The 18,576-nt window shown below is 38.3% G+C and overlaps 3 protein-coding genes across 3 annotated transcripts in view; 2 read left to right on the forward strand and 1 right to left on the reverse strand.

Moving 5' to 3' along the window:
• LOC140245104 (carbamoyl-phosphate synthase [ammonia], mitochondrial-like) overlaps positions 1–18,576 on the reverse strand; it is a 132,958-nt gene that overhangs the window by 79,206 nt on the left and 35,176 nt on the right. The window lies entirely within an intron of this gene.
• On the forward strand, positions 5,063–6,112 carry LOC140245407 (toll-like receptor 3). The gene has a single exon (XM_072324984.1). It carries the CDS (start codon positions 5,180–5,182, stop codon positions 6,110–6,112), a length of 933 nt encoding a protein of 310 aa, XP_072181085.1. The 5' UTR covers positions 5,063–5,179.
• Positions 15,723–16,655, forward strand: LOC140245426 (toll-like receptor 3). The gene has a single exon (XM_072325006.1). The coding sequence runs from the start codon at positions 15,723–15,725 to the stop codon at positions 16,653–16,655; it is 933 nt and encodes a 310-aa protein (XP_072181107.1).

The raw sequence follows: 18,576 nt of genomic DNA on the forward strand, positions 1-18,576 counted from the left end.
AACTGTTGTGTCCTACACGTACATGTAAAATGACCATCCATTCACCGATCCTTACCAAGTCTGAATAAAATCCCATGAGAAATGAGGTTACATGTAGTATAGCACATACAAGAATTTAAATGACATGGCATCCTTAAAAGTCGGAACAATGAGGGCGCTGTCAATGGAAACTTTTGTTACCTAGAATACCCCCCCCCCCCACACACACACACACACACAAACCTCCATAGCAAGTTTGAACCCGAGTCTGGACTGAGCAATGTTGTGTGTATTAAAGCATACCGTCCCCTCTAGCAAGAGGCAAAACACTCTGTCCCTCGGATAGGACATTAAATGGAGGTCCCGTGTATGAGAGAGTCACAACTCATGCATGTAAAAGATCCCACTTCATTCATTCATCGCAAAGAGCAGGGTGTTTAACCCGGTGAAGTGGTCCCACCTCACATCCAACTGGACCCCATGGAAGACCAGCTTAACATATAGCTGAATATGGGCTATCCAGCCATCTTCACAGATGGAAACGTACAAACAATAAATTCTGACAAGAAATGTGGCTCATAGAGCATATATATACAAGAAATGTGACATGGCCTCCAAGTCGGAACACTGAGAGCGCCATCATCACAAACTGTTGTGTCCTTCATGTAGAATGACCACCCATACACCTCCTTAGCAAGTCTGAATAAAATCTGTTGAGTAGCAATCAAGTTATTGCATAATAATAATGACAAATAAATTAAAGCAAAAAAAATATTAAAATTCATACATGTTTGGAATATAAATAATTTCTTATAAAGCAGGTCATTCAAATGTTCAACATAGTTTGATAATGAAGCAAGTGAAACCTGAAAACTATCGTGGCAAAAAGTGATATCATATGTAATTCTGACAAAAACTGCTTCATTTGATAATGCCTGAATTTCTGTAAAAAAAAAAAGAAGGTAAGATCGTAAAATCGTTAATGCCACTGATAAAATCACATTGGTAATACACTTCCAATCTCACAGGAACTGCAGTAGTGGTACGACTCAAGAACAGCTGATTACTTATGCATTGTTTCCATGTCGTAACTGCAAGAAGGAGCATGGAATTTAGACTCGAATCAAGAACTCCACATATTATCATTACATTTGTCATTCGAAATTAGAAGAATTTCGGGAATGAAAATCCCCAAAAATATTTGCATTATGCTTCTAAAGTGTACAGTAAATAGATTAAGTAACAATATTTACGATTCTATGAAGAATTAGAATTACTATCCAAATATGAAATAAAAGGAGGGCTTCTATGAGGGCAAATTTCGCCCCTAGAACCTGCAGCACATCGTATCTGGTGCATTCCTCGTCTTCTTGCCACATGACACACATAGCACCTTCACTTCATGCAGTATGTGTTCTACAGTACACACGCTGTTGTATTATGTACTATTAGTACCTGTATGGAGTTCACTGATCTCAATTTTGATCTTGTGGAGATAGGAAAACTCAGAATTACTGTTCTCAAACTCAGCCAAACATGAACTTGGAATCTACATTACAGTGTCAAGAGCGTTTGTCAATCGTTTTCGGTGATTTTGATTTCATTATTCATTTTAGCTCTCGAAAGTATGGCTGTTTTTACATCGCATTCCTTTGTACCATGCCATGTTTTTGCCTTTCCGAATCAGCATAATGCACATGCTTACTGCGTCACACTTAAGGCCTAAAAGGTGTTTGCTTTTCCCACGCTATCGCGATTGAAGATTGAGCGAGAGCGATAACTTGTGTTGGGGCAGACATGCGGATTTCAGCACAGGGTAAATGAGTAGTCAAACGTATCACGATTGCATAAAAAATCTTTTTCTGAGTCTATAAAAATTAAAAATATGTTATCTAAGCATAAATACATTGTGATACATTCACACAAAATATTAGCAGTCGCAAGAACTCTCTTATATGAGAGTTACTTCACGACGTTGCAAAACAAAAACCCCATCATTGAATGGAATGTCCCAGAGCTGTCTCGAGGGGCTTGAGGACATTATGGACGCTTAGATTTTCGTGTAGGTGAGGTGTGATAACAAGTGGGTTGAAATGAAGAGGAAATGCGAATGAAATACACGCAAACGTAATTTTTCTTTCAGAATTCAAACATTTTATTATTTTCTTTCATACAATTTATATAAACTAGTGCTGTATTGAGTCAACTAAATGCACATACACATGAGTGTACAAGCATCTACCCTCCTGCTTAGTGGGAACGACATAGACAGCTTTTCAATGACGTATGAATGCCCTTCGCATATAGATCACGCCGCAATGAACATCGCACCCAAGTTCACAGCCAACCTCACAGATAGGCACGTAATTAGCCATTACACACAGGCCCGTACATGGATTGGTTAACAAATCAAAAAATGCATTATATTTCACTTCATATGACCACTTATGGAGCCAGAGAATACAAGTGTTTAATATCGACGCAAAGCTTAGGAAGTGGGCAAATGTGATTCAATGAAAAAGTATATTTTCAAAATTCCTGACTTTTGCCTCAAACCATTGTCATTGGTCACATAAGAATACCATACATGTATACTGATTTGACACATGAAATCAGGAAGGACAAAGTTTATCTTACAGATGGAGAACCCAACAACTTCCAAAGACAGTGTTTGTCTCGAGCACACAAACTCAGTCCTGAATGAAGCGGAAGGATGTTATGACTCTGTCCTGAAATGGGAAGTCAGGCAATTTATATTTTGATCCATCTTTCCTGAAGAAAATGACCCTAACGATAAATTCCTTAGGAGGCAAAAGGCCTTAACAAACAGAGATTAATTCCTGTTTCCCAGCCATTGGCAAAATGACAGCATGGGACGAGGAAATTCAATGGCACACGCTATTAAAACTTCCCTTATTTCACCTATTGATATACATTATGTAGCCCCATTATTTTAAATATAGCATTTGATTACAAACTGGACAAATATCACCAACCTCTCCAGAGAGAGCACCACATGAAAAGAAATCAACCCATGACTAAGCAAATCAATAATTAACGAAGGCTGCAATAACAAAAGCCGGTGCTCAGGACATGCACGAAACATATTTGTGCACATCTCCCGTTCAGGAATTCATTTCAGTGTAATGGCACTTTTGGATGTAGCTCTTGGCTATAAGAACTAGATAAAGCTCATTAAACTTATTTGGAAACAATGTGGTGAAAAAATGGAATTGAAAGGAACGAACAAAGGAAGCTGCTCACTCTTGCCCACTCAGTGGCATACATTGTAGATTGCTCCAACAGACACAAAATGAGTGCACAGAGCATTGCAAATATAGAGTGAATTATTTTGCTGCAAACCACAATGGCTGGAGGTACTGTTGTTGTGTTTTGGAGCATGCTGCTGACTTTGTCATGTTGTGCAGACAACTTGGAACAGGATCAATCTCCATCGCCTCTCACATGCTCCGCCTCTGGATTGGACGGCTCACTGCAAGCTCACTGCTCTCACCTCAACCTCTCTGCTGTCCCTGAGAATCTTCCAGACAATCTCAACAAGCTTGACTTATCATACAACAGCATTGCGACCATCAAAAATATTTCATTTGCTGCATATGGAAAGATTCAAATCCTGTTTGTGCTGTGGAATACCCTGAAGGTGATCGAGGAGAGATCTTTTGATCCACTTCAAGACTTGAGAGTGCTTGATTTGAGTTCCAACAAAATCAGTAGACTTCCAGACGCTCTCTTTCAGAAGAACTTTCGTCTCTCAATCCTCAATCTGTCTCAAAACAGACTAACTGAGATCCCAAATAATGCTCTTGGTTCAATTAGAGCATTGAAGAACATCTCCCTCAGCCACAACCTGATCACAAACATCAGCTTCACTCGGTTCTCTTCATGCAAACAGCTTTCACAGATTGATCTCACCCACAACAAGATCACGCAACTTCACCAAGCGAGTTTTGCTGCTCTTGGAGACTGCTCCATCAAACACTTCACACTGAACTTCAACAATCTCTCCCAACTTCCCAAAGAACTCTTCTCCAATTTTCGCCATCTGGAATATCTCGATCTGGACTATACCAACCTCCTCGCATTTGACATGAGAGCTTTCATGGGGAACTATACCATCAAGCAAATATGGATCAACAACGCAAACCTTCGCATGTTACTCCCTCTCACACACAATGGCCAAAATCTAGACTTTCCTCATTTGAACGCAATTAGTCTAAGGCTAAACAAACTCTCGCAAATCCAAAGCAACGCATTTTTTGGGTTCAATAACCTGCGCTACTTGGACCTTGAGCGCAACAGGTTAACGTCAATCACTAATACCTCATTTTGTGGATTGAATTCACTCATCTACTTGGATCTGGCAAGGAATACACTGTCACACTTGCCTCTTCATGCATTTGCCTGTACAAAGAAGCTACAAACTCTCCTGCTGTCCAAAAATGGAATTGCAGTTTTGGACTCCCTTGTATTTCATGGCATTCCTTCCCTTCAAGTCTTGGATCTTTTCTCGAACAATATAGACAACATTGAAGGAACATGGGATCTGAGTTCCTTGCATACACTAAACATGGAAAGCAATAGGCTACTGTCTTTGAATGAAGATACATTTACAGGAATGCCCAGCTTGCATAAACTTGTCTTGAAAGGAAACCAGATCAATACCATTGCGGAAGATACATTTCTTAGACTCACTTCCCTGGAATATATTGACCTGTCTTATCAAGTGCACCTTACACTACATGGTGCTTTTGCAAGACTGAAAAACCTCAACTACCTAGACTTGGAGAAAACACGGATTCTCCTTCCATCTCTGCATCAGTTCACAAATGCAAGCTCTGTGAAAACACTAGTCATGTCAAATGCCAAGTTGAGTATCAGGGACTTGGTAAGAGTGCACCAAAATTTAACTGTCTTTTCTGGGTTGGCATCACTAAAATCCCTCAATCTATGGGGAAATAACTTGGAAAATCTGCACAAGTTCCCTTGGGTGTTCAAACCATTACAAGAACTTGAAATACTTGAAATAAACCAATGCCACATCGCCATTTTAACACCAGGAATTTTCACTCATTTATCATCCCTAAGACGACTACAGCTATATTCAAACCAGATCCAGACAATCTATCCAAAATCTTTTGAAGGACTGAGAATCCTACACGAACTTCTTCTGCAGGATAATATGCTCACTCTGCTTGACAAAAAACTATTCACTGACACACCAAATCTCACACATTTGTACCTTCACACAAATCATCTCACTACAATTTCTGCAAATACATATATCCCTGAGACCCTTGTGCGCCTTGATATCTCCCAGAATCCTTTAACTTGTGACTGCAGCTTGGCATGGTTCCGAAACTGGCTCCAAATGACCAATGTTGATACCTCTCCAGGAAATGAAACCCAGTGTTCACAGACTTCCTTCAAACAACTTGTGAATCTTCCACTTGACGCATTCCATCCAGGCGACTTTTGTGGAATCAACACACCACTTATATCTGGTCTCATGTTTGCTGGTGTCACAGTTACTGACCTGGGACTTGTGATTTACAGGAAACGCTGGTGGCTGAACTACAAGATCTTCCTGCTAAAGCTTTTTGTCTTGGGTTATCATCAACAAGAAGAAGACCTACAGGCAGATGACTATGAGTATCAGCTCAACATCATGTGCCATGATGATGATGATGAATGGGTTCATGGTGTCCTGAAACCCGCATTGGAAGAGAGGATGCCTCATCTCCAACGGGTTGCCTATGGCGATGAAGCTTTCAGGGCTACAATGTATTACATTGACGCTGTCTACCACATCATCGACAACAGCTACAAGACTGTCCTGCTGCTTAGCAACAACTGTGCTAATGATGCCTGGTTCATCACCAAGGTCAGAGTGGCTCTGGAGCATGTGAATGAAACAGGACTTGACAAAGTCATCCTGGTATTTTTGGAGGACATACCAGATGAGCGGCTGCCATACCTGGTAAGACTGTTTCTGAGTAGAGACAGGCCTAACCTGCTCTGGACCGAGGACCATGACGGTCAGGATCTGTTCTGGGCCTACTTTGAGAAGTGCATGCGGTCAAATCCACAGATCAATCATGCTCTTCCAATCTAACTCAGATTAGAAAATCAAAAAAGTTTCGGCCTCTTGCTACTATTATTATATTGATCATTTTGATTTGACCACTACAACAAAGGAATCTTTTCTGGTAATTAAATGTAAAGCTTCAGTAACAAAAGACAAAGTACTATTAATCAGACAAGATACATTATTTAGAGAAGAAAATAATAAGCATTCAACCAATCAGTCAAATCATTTTTACATCTGACTTCTTAATAAAGTACATTCAGATGTTTGAACAATGATTGTGTAATCATGCATGGTCACTGAAAAAAACAACAACACACAATTCCTTATGGTTGAGGTGACTTCTCAAACTCATCTGCCCTTGAATATACACCACTAATGGGGAGCAGCAAACTCCAAAACATCAAAAATTTTGTGTCACAAAAATAACAATTGCTGAAGTGGACACTTGTGGACAGACATGTAACATTGCTTAATGGTAAGACATACACGTACATGTTGTCTATTATTACTGTCCATGATAACTCTGAAACAATGTGCAAAAACTTAGAAAAAAAAATAGAAGGACAGTTCACCTGCCAAAACATTTGTAAAGTACTGCATTTTGCAAATAAAATTGCTTGAGCAATGATTCCCATCATATACTAAAATTGCACTTGCATGTTTCTGGATTTAAGAATTAATATGTTCTGGGGAAGTAGTTTTTAGATTTTTCAAAGCTCCTTCCTGTTTTGTTTTGTTTTGTTTTGTTGTTTGTTTGTTTTTAAATCCAGGCTGGTTGTCGGCTGAAATGTGATTGTGATACTTTTGATAGAAACAGGAGCACAGTTAATGAATTAACCCATTGAAGACTACTCGTGGAAGTGTCCATGGGAAAGGCGTGTTGTAGCAAAATCAGAGCATTCTCAACAGGTAAATGAGTGATGAATGCCTATATGTGTAGTAGACCGATGGAAATACTAACTACCAACCATTGCAAGGCACAAAAAATGATGAATATATTCATGCACTTCTAGACATGTGTTTGTACTTTATTTTGTAAGATATAATGCATCAATTCATTTGCAATTGTATATATTTAGAACTATGCAGTTTGCTATCATAATTGTTACATTAAGACTTTCTGGTATCATCAGAATTCCATTTCAGATTCAGTTCATAATCAATTTTCTCACTTATTTTGAGTGTATTGGTATGCACAGTTGAGTATAATCCTGTAAAACTGAGCAATATAAATCTACAATTGCAATAATAATGATAATTATCATCCATCATTATCATCATGGCTTCACACCAACCCATTTTTTTTTTTCTGCTGATCCAACTTGTCCTTGTTGGCCCAGTACGAACCCACGAATGGATTTTGATTGCCAAATCCTGTGATTCGTATTCTGAGCAACCTCATAGTTCAAAGTTTTAGTTTCTTCAAATTTTGACAAGAAACATGCAGTTTTGCCGAAGACGGCAAGAAGCTTCTGAGATTGTTGTTAATCATGCCACTGTCTGGCAGCTCTCAATCTCATCAACTCCATGAGGACATTCCTTTAAGTGCTTCATTAATTGTTTTTACCGACATCCATTAAAAAAAAAAAAAAAATACCGGTATGGCTGGTGATATTAACTGTTCAGTGTTCACCAAAATGTATGCAAGTTATTTTATAGCAGTATTTACTGATCCTGTCAGTTATGTATTGTGTTTTGGGATATGGAGATTACATTGTACATGTAATATGGTATGCTGAAGGATACTTCTGACACATAGTGAATATATTTTGAAGTGTAATGCAATATGTGGAAAAGAAATAGCCATACAGTGTACTACCATATTTGTATTTTATTGTCCATAATGAAATTGATGAAAATTGATGAAATCTTAAAGCAATGCAACAAAGAAAAGAGATGAAAGCAATTAAATTGATTATATTTTAATCAGCAATATATTTCATTTTCTTTTAAATGCCTGCATGGCACAGAATCACCACATATCAGAACTATAAATTTGTGTACTTATTTGGAATAATATCACACAAAGTAGATTTCTTCTGTATGCAATTAAAGTGCATGTTACTCTAGGCTTACATGTATAGTGTTAAAAAAAAACAGTACAATACAATCTTAACCCATTTCAATCTATACATTTACTTCATTGATTGCAAAAATACATGCATATCTACAGTACATGAAGGATAGCAAAACAAAACACTTGTATAAAAAACAATCTAAAGAAAATATATCAATCTGTGCAAAAACCTCTTCAGTATCACAATAAGTGTACATGAGTTGATGCACAAGTGAACATAAATACGATACACAATATAATCCCACATAATCTTAAAAAAAGGCATATAAATATGAAGAATACACCATTCACTGATGCAGGAAAATGAAAAGTTGTGAATTGGTACAAAATATATTTACTGCTATGCCAAAGGAAAAGAGAAACCTTTCACTGAAGAAAGATTGGTATGGGATATTCACAGCTACGAGCAACAAAGGACAATGGGACAAGGAAATATTTTGGAAACATTCTATGATTTGCTTCTTACGCTGACATCAGAGCAGTGGTCCTTCCGGCATGTAGCTTGTGGTACAAGTGTAATTACAACCTAGAGAAAATTCATTAATTCAGCTTAAAAAAAAGGAGTGGAAGAGAAAACCGAAAGTGTAAGAATTGAACATGGGAAATTGCTTCTTTAAACAGGCTGTTGTCGAGTGGGTTGATCACAGACAAACTGTATACTTTATAACACTAGAGGGTGCGCTCCTTCGAATTGCTGTGTCAAAATGGAGGAGCCGTCAGCCAACCCAATCTGAACACAAAGTACTCATCCACAATCGATCATATAACACACTGCATGTATGCATGTCTGTGTGTGTGCATCTACTATAAAGACTTTGAAAATGTGTATGCTGTGACTCTGCATATGTGTGTGTGTGTGTGTGAGAGAAAGAGAGAGAGAGAGAGAGGGTGAGTGAGAAAGATGGTGTGAAGTTATTATATTAGCTAGGTAATATCACAGAGGTCAAAATTTCTGTAAGATTTACCTACTTAGTCCGCTTAGTCAAGTGCTCTTTCATAATTTGCTAGGAAAGTTAATTTTGTGGAATTTTCATCTACTGGGCTAGCAGCTACTTTATTAAAATTATGTAGTTTCTATCATTCTCTTTGATCCCACTGTTTCAGTTTCCCATCACAATGTCAAGAGACTTCATTTTTGTCCCACTCTGCTACATTCTGTATACGCTGAATATTTTGCGAGGTTTTTATTTTTTGCAAATTTCGGGAGTCACACGCTATTCATGAAATTAAAGACACACAAAAATATTGACTCTGATCAAGCTACAAATGTGACATAAGTGTAATACATTTCTCCATTCGGTACAGGACTCTAGGATCGCGAATTTAACCACTGGTGAAATCATCGGGAAGTTCTGATTCGCGAAAATTTAGACTTGCTAAATATATATGGCATAAAAGGTATACAGTATTCAGCACACCAAATCTGGGCAATGTGAAACTTTTGGCACACGGCACACAGCCTCTTCATTTTGCACATCAGAATGACATGATTGGCGAACGCTGTCTATGCTTCTCTATTTTATCACATTTCTGCGACATTCATTGAAAATGTACACTTTTTTTTTTCAATTTCATATCAAATATTGATGACTAACATGTGCATTCAACATTTTCTTCATGAAACCATGAAGCTACTGACAGTCATGACATAACTAAAAGACTAAATATTTATACTGAATGATTCTATACATGTACACATTTGTAAACAATGCATCAACCTGGCCAGGTCTTTCACCGATATAGCGCCAGCTTGTGTCCATCCCACCACAGAGCAGTAATTTGAAAATGTACACTTTTTTTTCGATTTCATATCAAATATTGATGACTAACATGTGCATTCAACATTTTCTTCATTAAACCATGAAGCTGCTGACAGTCATGACATAATTAAAAGACTAAATATTTATATTGACTGATTCTGTACATGTATACATTTGTAAACAATGCATCAACCTGGCCAGGTCTTTCACCGATATAGCGCCAGCTTGTGTCCATCCCACCACAGAGCAGTAATTTGAAAATGTACACTTTTTTTTCGATTTCATATCAAATATTGATGACTAACATGTGCATTCAACATTTTCTTCATGAAACCATGAAGCTGCTGACAGTCATGACATAATTAAAAGACTAAATATTTATATTGACTGATTCTGTACATGTATACATTTGTAAACAATGCATCAACCTGGCCAGGTCTTTCACCGATATAGCGCCAGCTTGTGTTCATCCCACCACAGAGCAGTAATTTGAAAATGTACGCTTTTTTTTTCGATTTCATATCAAATATTGATGACTAACATGTGCATTCAACATTTTCTTCATGAAACCATGAAGCTACTGACAGTCATGACATAATTAAAAGACTAAATATTTATACTGACTGATTCTGTACATGTATACATTTGTAAACAATGCATCAACCTGGCAAGGTCTTTCACCGATATAGCGCCAGCTCGTGTCCATCCCACCACAGAGCTGGGTTTTGTACTACTCGGACAATGAGATTGTCTTGAGGTCAAAGTCAGTTTATTTCCAGAGGATACTGGAGATCTCATCCTTGGTTTTAGCACTTTGAGGGACGAGTCAAAGAGGTTAGTTTATCGCATGAATTATTTCATCAGTCATTGCACACTAGCTGAAGAAATCAAACTTTCATACTAATAATCATGTGCTGCCTAAAATTTGCGTACTTCAGAGACTAGAACTTACTGGAAGTTATCACATATGATACAGTGGTGTATAAGAGATTCTCTTATGAGAGTGGCATTCAAATAACTGGTTTTAATGAAAATTGTAGATTTTTTAGACATTATTCATTCTTGAGCTTAAATGTCAAGTCACTGTGAATGACAAGGTCACACAACAGAGATCACAAAAAGGTAAGTACAGTGAAACCCCGTTATAACGAGTTCGGTTATAACGAGGAACCGCTTATAACGAGGTGATCGTGTCGGTCCCGTTTTCCTTTGCGTGTAAACCTATGGCAGAACGAATCGGTTATAACGAGTTCGGTTATAACGAGATTCCGGTTATAACGAGGACAATTTCGGTAAATCATGATAAAGAAAAACATAAGCAATTTGATCGGATATAACGAGGTTCCATTTCTTGACCAAATTGCCGCTTTCAAACACGCGACAAACGCAACATTGAAAACTGAATTCACGCTATCCACGTCTTTTCCCGTTTTGCAGAGAACCGTTCCTTCCATATTTTCTTCTTAATCGAGCGATAAGACACAGGAATACCTTCCAATGTTCCTACTAAATTATTAAACATAATCATTTGATTTTCTTTTTCGCGAGAAACGCGTGCGTGATATGAGTTCAGACCACAGCGCAACGAGAAAAAAATAGATAACGCATTCAAAAACTTTTCATGTAGCGACGATTGTGACCAAAAATGGACAATTGGAATGCGTGTGCAACTCATCATTATATCCTTTCCAATTTAAATTCCGACTTACAATTTTGCTGGTTTTGAGCAAATATGAGTTTGGATGATTAAAGCCAAAATAAAAAAGAATCATCGCCCCCGATCCCGCCGGGTGACAGTAGCGTTAAAATAGTTGAGTAACGCATGTTAACCTACTTAATCGGTGTTCAGAAAAAGAAACAAACGCATTTATTAGTTTGAATAGATCTGGATTTGTTCATTATCATTTAACAAATGATAATTCAAATATGAGTGTGTATGATCAAAGCAGAAATAATTAGTGAAATCATCGCGATCCCGCCGGGTGACAGGAGAGTAAAAATAGTAGAATAACGCATGTTAAGCTACTTAATCGGTGTTCAGGAAAAGAAACAAACGCATGTATTAGTTTGAATAGATCTGGATTTGTTCATTATCATAAAAATATTGAATGAAATCATCGCGATCTCGCCGGGTGACAGTAGCATAAAAATAGTTGAATAACGCATGTTAAGCTATTTAATCCATGCTCGGAAAAAGAAACAAACGCATTCAACAGTTCAAGAACGGATGTACAAAACGCGAGGAGATTTTCGGAAGAAAATAAAGAACGCATTTTTAATCCCTTCGAGCGCAACGATCATACATTGTATAAAATTACAGCCAAATGATTCATGAAATTATAGAATTCCCGCTGGGCACCAACAGCGTAAAATACCTTGCAAGTTAGCGGTAAACAACGCACGTATGTTACTCTGAAATCATCGCGATCTCGCCAGGTGACAGTAGCGTAAAAAAAGTTGAATGACATATGTTAACCTAAATCAGAAAAAGAAACAAACGCATTTATTAGTTTGAATAGATCTGGGTTTGTTCATTATCACAATTCTTTCAGAATGGTCTACCAGGTACAGATTTGCGTAAAAAGGATGACAACCTCCCACATTCAATCCTGTCGCATATTTTTCAAGAACGGTCGTACAAAACGCGAAGAGATTTTCGGAAGAAAATAAACAACGCATTTTCAATCAATTTGGGCGCAACGATCATACATTGTACAAGATTACAGCCGAAATGATTCATGAAAATCATCGCATTCCCACTGGGCACCAACAGCGTAAAAATACCTAGCAAGTTACGGTAAACAAGGCTTGTATGTTACTCTATATATTTGCGCTGGTGTTTAGAAAAAACTTAACAAACAAGAACTACAATAAAGAATTATCATTTCAGCCCCTATTTTTTCATCTAATTCACAAATAATTTCCCTTTATTCTCTCAATAATAACACTCAATAATTGTGTAATAACAACGCAAAGGTATGTTCTTAAGTTTCATTGATGGGTATATGACGTCATGCTTATGTTTTTCTTTGTTTTTGATGCGTACGGTTATAACGAGGTACCGGTTATAACGAGGTAATATCGCCGGTCCCACGGACCTCGTTATAACAGGGTTTCACTGTACTATAATTCAGGTAAAGCTGATTATCCCTAAAATGCAATGCTAGGGAATTGAGATGCATTGACTTTTCAAACAAATATATTTATCTATCCAAATACCTATTACAAGAATTGTTGAATACGTGTTTGGGAGGATAGTTACAAGATATAACCAATGCTACCTTTCTGGATGTACACAGTTGTATGTAGTGTGTGAGCTTATTAAAGTAGACTACTATTCATCTAGTCAAAGTGTAACCTCCAAATTCTTATAAATCAGAAACTGGACTTGAAACTTACGTCACACGGCATTTTGCCGATTAACAATCAGCATTTATTCTGCTTGCATCCTTCCACTGGAAGAATCCCTTCCTTTTATGTAAAGTTGTGCAGGAATTTCATGCACTGATGTGCTTTCAGTGCATGATAGATGACTCTGAATCTCTCGGATTGCCCGGTCCCACGCATGTTGATAGATTGACATTGAGCCCCCCCCCCCCCCCCCTTCCTGCAACTTCACATATTTTAAAAGGATATTCTTTCATCAGAAGGATGCCATATGAAGCTGATTGCTAATTGATGGAACATCCATTGACATAAGTTTCAGGTCCAGTTTCTGATTTATAAGAATTTGGAAGTTATGTAATGCGTACTTATGATGATTTTGTTTTTGTTCCCTCGCCACACTTTTCAGAGAGCTCATGGAACCAGCAGAGAAAATGGAGGACAATTAAATCAAGCTTACAAGAAGATCTCACGGAAACCCTTGTCTATTACAGCTTTTTGTTGACCTTAATGCAGTTAATTTTGTGTGTGGCCAAGACTACGGCATCACAAATAAAATCAGTGTGTGCTGATTCAGCTGGAAATCATGATGGCTGGAGGTACTCTTGCCATGTTTTTTAGTGTGCTGATGACTTTGTCACTTATTGCTGGCCACTGGGTACAATCTCCTTCCACATGCACCTTCTCAGAGTCAGGGGGCTCAATTCAAGCAGACTGCTCTCACCTCAACCTCTCGGATGTCCCTCAGAATCTTCCAGACAACCTCATCAAGCTTGACTTATCATACAACAAAATTGTGATCATCACAAATGCTTCATTTGTTGCATATGAGAAGATCCAAAGCCTGCTCTTGCAAAGGAACGCTCTAAATCAGATCAAGGAAAAATCGTTTGAGCTGCTCCTAGACTTACGAGTGCTTGATCTGAGTTACAACAACATCAGTCGACTTCCAGATGCCCTTTTTCATAACAATGTCCATCTCTCAATTCTCGATCTGTCCTACAACAGACTGATTGAGATTCCAAATAATGCTCTTGGGTCCATTAAAGCTTTGAGGAACATCTCCCTCAGCCACAACCTGATCACAAACATCAGCTTCACTCAGTTCTCTTCCTGTCGATACCTATCACTGCTTGATCTCACCCACAACAAGATCGTGCATCTTCACAATGAGAGTTTTGCAACACTCCGAGACTGTTCCATCAACGAGCTTAACCTGACTGACAACAAACTCTCTGAACTTCCCCAAGAACTCTTCTCCCATTTTCACCACCTAAAACATCTCAATCTGAACAATACTAATCTCCTTAAGTTTGACATGAAAGCTTTCATGGGGAATTATAACATCACTCAAATATGGACAAAAAATGCAAATATTTACACTTTACAACCCCTCACACACAGAGGCCAGTATGCAGACTTCCCCAGTTTAAAAGCAATCAGTCTCCAGTTAAACAAACTCTCTCAAATCCAGAGCAATGCATTTTGGGGGTTTAAGAACCTGCGTTTCTTGGACCTCGAGAGCAACAGGTTAGTCTCAATCACAAATGCCTCATTCTGTGGATTGAATTCACTCACAGACTTGAGTCTGGAAAAGAACCACCTTTCACACTTGCCTCTTGGTGCATTTGCCTGCACCAAGAACTTGACAAATCTCCTGTTGTCTAAAAATGGTATTACAGCTTTAAACCCCCTTGTATTTCATGGCATTCCCTCTCTTACATATTTGGACCTTTTTTCAAACAGCATAAACAACATCACAGGACCATGGGATCTCAATTCCTTGTGCAAACTGGACATGAAAACCAATGGGTTACCATCTTTAAACAATAAAACATTTGCAGGATTGCTCAGTTTGCGTCAAATAATCTTGGCAGGAAACCACATCCATACCATAGAGAAAGACACATTTATCAGGCTTACTTCTTTAGAAGCTATCGATCTTTCATTTCAAGTGTACCTCACTCTGAACGGTGCCTTTGCAAGTTTGAGAAACCTTCACTATCTAAACTTGAGGATGACACGGATTTATATCCTCCCATCACTGCGTCAGTTCACAAATGCAAGATCTATGAGAGCACTAATTATGTCAAAAGCAAAGTTGAATATCACAAACCTGGTAAGCCAGCATCACAATATGTCAGTCTTCACTGGGCTGGAATCACTAAAATACCTTGTTCTATGGGGTAATTACTTTACTAACTTGCACAAGTTCCCGTGGGTATTTAAACCACTACGTGAACTTGAAAAACTTGACTTAAGCAAGTGCCTAATCACTGTTTTGACACCAGGGATGTTCTCGTATTTATTATCCCTAAAACAACTATATCTATATTCAAACCATATCCACAAAATCTATCCACATTCTTTTGAACGACTGGAAAACTTACAGGCACTGCTTCTGCAGGTGAATATGCTCACTCAGTTTGACAAAAATCTACTCACTGACACACCAAATCTAACACGGTTGTACCTTCATGTAAATCAGCTCACTACAATTTCTGCAAACACATATTTCCCAGAGTCCCTTATCCGCCTTGATATATCCACCAACCCATTAATTTGTGACTGCAGTTTGGCGTGGTTTCGAAACTGGCTCCAAACAACCAACATTGATACCTCCCCCAGTAATGAAACCCTATGCTCAGAATCTTCCTTCAAACAACTTGTGAATCTTCCACTTGAAGCATTTCATCCAAGTGACTTTTGTGGAATCGACACGCCACTCATATCTGGTCTCATCTTTGCTGGTGTCATAGTTACCATCCTGGGACTTGTGATTTACAGGAAACGCTGGTGGCTGAACTACAAGATCTTCCTGCTAAAGCTTTTTGTCTTGGGTTATAACCAACAAGAAGAAGACCTACAGACAGATGACTATGAGTATCAGCTCAACATCATGTACCAGGGCGATGATGACGACTGGGTTCACGATGTCCTGAAACCTGCACTGGAAGAAAGGATGCCCCATCTCCAACGGGTTGCATATGGCGACGAAGCTTTCAGGGCTACAATGTACTACATTGATGCTGTCCACCACATCATTGAGAACAGCTACAAGACTGTCCTCTTACTTAGCAACCATTGTGCTGATAATGCCTGGTTCATCACCAAGGTCAGAGTGGCTCTGGAGCATGTGAATGAAACAGGACTTGACAAAGTCATCCTGGTATTTTTGGAGGAAATACCAGATGAGCGGCTGCCATATCTGGTAAGACTCTTTCTGAGCAGAGACAGGCCTAACTTGCTCTGGACTGAGGACCCTGATGGCCAAGACTTGTTCTGGGCCTATTTTGAGAAGTGCATGCGGTCAAATCCACAAATCAATCATGCCTTACCAGTCTAGCTGGAACCAAAGAATCAAAATGATAATGATAATGAAAGGACATTTATATTGCGCAGCTACTATAATAATATACTCTACTGCGCATTACAAAATGACATGCATACAAGAAATTCAAACAGAAAATACTGCTTGTCTTACTGCTTGTCTTACAAACAAAGGGAGATTATTCCATATTTTTGGTGCAGCGTACAAAAATGCCCTGTCACCAAGAGTAACTTTTGATTTCCCCGATGGATATTTCAATAATGTTTGATCCCGTGAACTCCGAAGATGATACAGAGGAGAGCTGCATCATGCGCTCGATCCATGCTCTATAGAATGTTGTGGTCTCTTGCTTTCACAAAGCTGTATCAGTTATTTTAATTTGAATTATATTCTACATACTAAGAATCTTGCTATTGGATTGGTCAAGAGCTGATCACGTGATAAAGCATAGTTTTGCCCATCACATCACCTGAGAATAAAAGTTTGTTACACTCTACGATGATAGTCATTCTGTTTCGCTGATATCTTAGTCCACACAGTCCGAACGCGTGATATAACTTACAATTTTGAGTACGCGCGAAATGATAGTGTGTTGCTCTGTGGTCTATCATTTGACCTGGGTCAAGTGATAGACCACTGTGACAGTGCAACGCACTTTTATTTCGGTGTCACGCACGGGGCGCGGAGCAATATGTTGTTTTGTCATCTACTCGCATACATCATAAAGTAAACTACATAGCCTAAGCCCTGAGGATACCCTAAGACAGCTAAAACGGTTTCAGATGTGGAATACAATGGGAATATCTAGGACCCTAGATGTGGAATATAAAGCAAATAATCAACTTTTAGTTTCAGGCAATGAGACAAACTATCACTTCCTCAGCGATCTGAATGTGTACGCTATCTTTCCTCAGCTGCGCTTCGGAAAGATAGCTACATGTACATCGAGATCGCCTCAGAAGTGACAGCTTGTCCCATCACCTTCACCAACATTGACTATTTGCTTACTACACAACAAAAGGATATATTGATAAACTTACAAACACATTTCCCTGAAGACAAACAAAAAAAAATCAAAATTAATTTAATCATTCATGTGCATCAGTTTTACTTCCAACATTTGCATAACTTTGAAATCACTTCTTTGTTTTTCTTTCTTTCTTTTTATGCTACCAAAGAAGAAATACTACTGGATGCTTGCTCTACAGTCCATTACTTATCCATGTACTTCGTTCCATATAACTTCATTCTTTTATGCTCTCACAATTCTACAAATCCAGCGACTTTCCTGGCATTTTCAACAATTTAAGCTAATTTTTCTTGGGGGTGGGGTGGGGAGGGAAGGTGGAACATATTTCCTGATTACACACAGTTTTGCTCTTACTTGTTGTTCAGTCATCTAATTTTTGTCATCTTCATTTGCTTTAACAGTGTAAAGTTGTATATACAAAATCTGAAGGGGGGTCATATTGATTCCCCCCCCCCCCCCCATAAAAACTTGGTTTCAAATAGCCCAGTTAGAATAGGGTTAACGGCAGTATGGAGATATTTTCTTTAATTTCCATCACATTTATATCTTATTGTGTAAAGTTCTTGAAATGTTAGAGAAACATGTCATCTTATGAGCCATCTTGTGTATCAAACTTAGATCAATTTTTGAGAAATGATTCTTTGTACGCATAATTCTACATAATCCTCTAACTCACCCTGTCACCTCTTGTGTAATTGTTCTTCCATAGTGTACTTATAATTCTACACAATCCTGTAATTCACTCTGTTCACTTTTGAGTAACTTTTCTACAATGAACTTGTAATTCTATATAATCTTGTGCTTGTAAATTGTACATGTACTTGTAAATGTAACTAATCTTGGAATTGACTTTGTTCACTTTTGAGTAAATGTTCTTTGATGTATTTGCATATGTATATAATCTTG

The sequence above is a fragment of the Diadema setosum genome, chromosome 22 (genome assembly GCF_964275005.1).
Source record: "Diadema setosum chromosome 22, eeDiaSeto1, whole genome shotgun sequence".
NCBI lineage: Eukaryota > Metazoa > Echinodermata > Echinoidea > Diadematoida > Diadematidae > Diadema > Diadema setosum.

Excerpts from the sequence above, each read along its gene's own strand:
- LOC140245407 (XM_072324984.1), top strand. The coding sequence starts at position 5,180 with ATGCTCACTCTGCTTGACAAAAAACTATTCACTGACACACCAAATCTC.
- LOC140245426 (XM_072325006.1), top strand. The coding sequence starts at position 15,723 with ATGCTCACTCAGTTTGACAAAAATCTACTCACTGACACACCAAATCTA.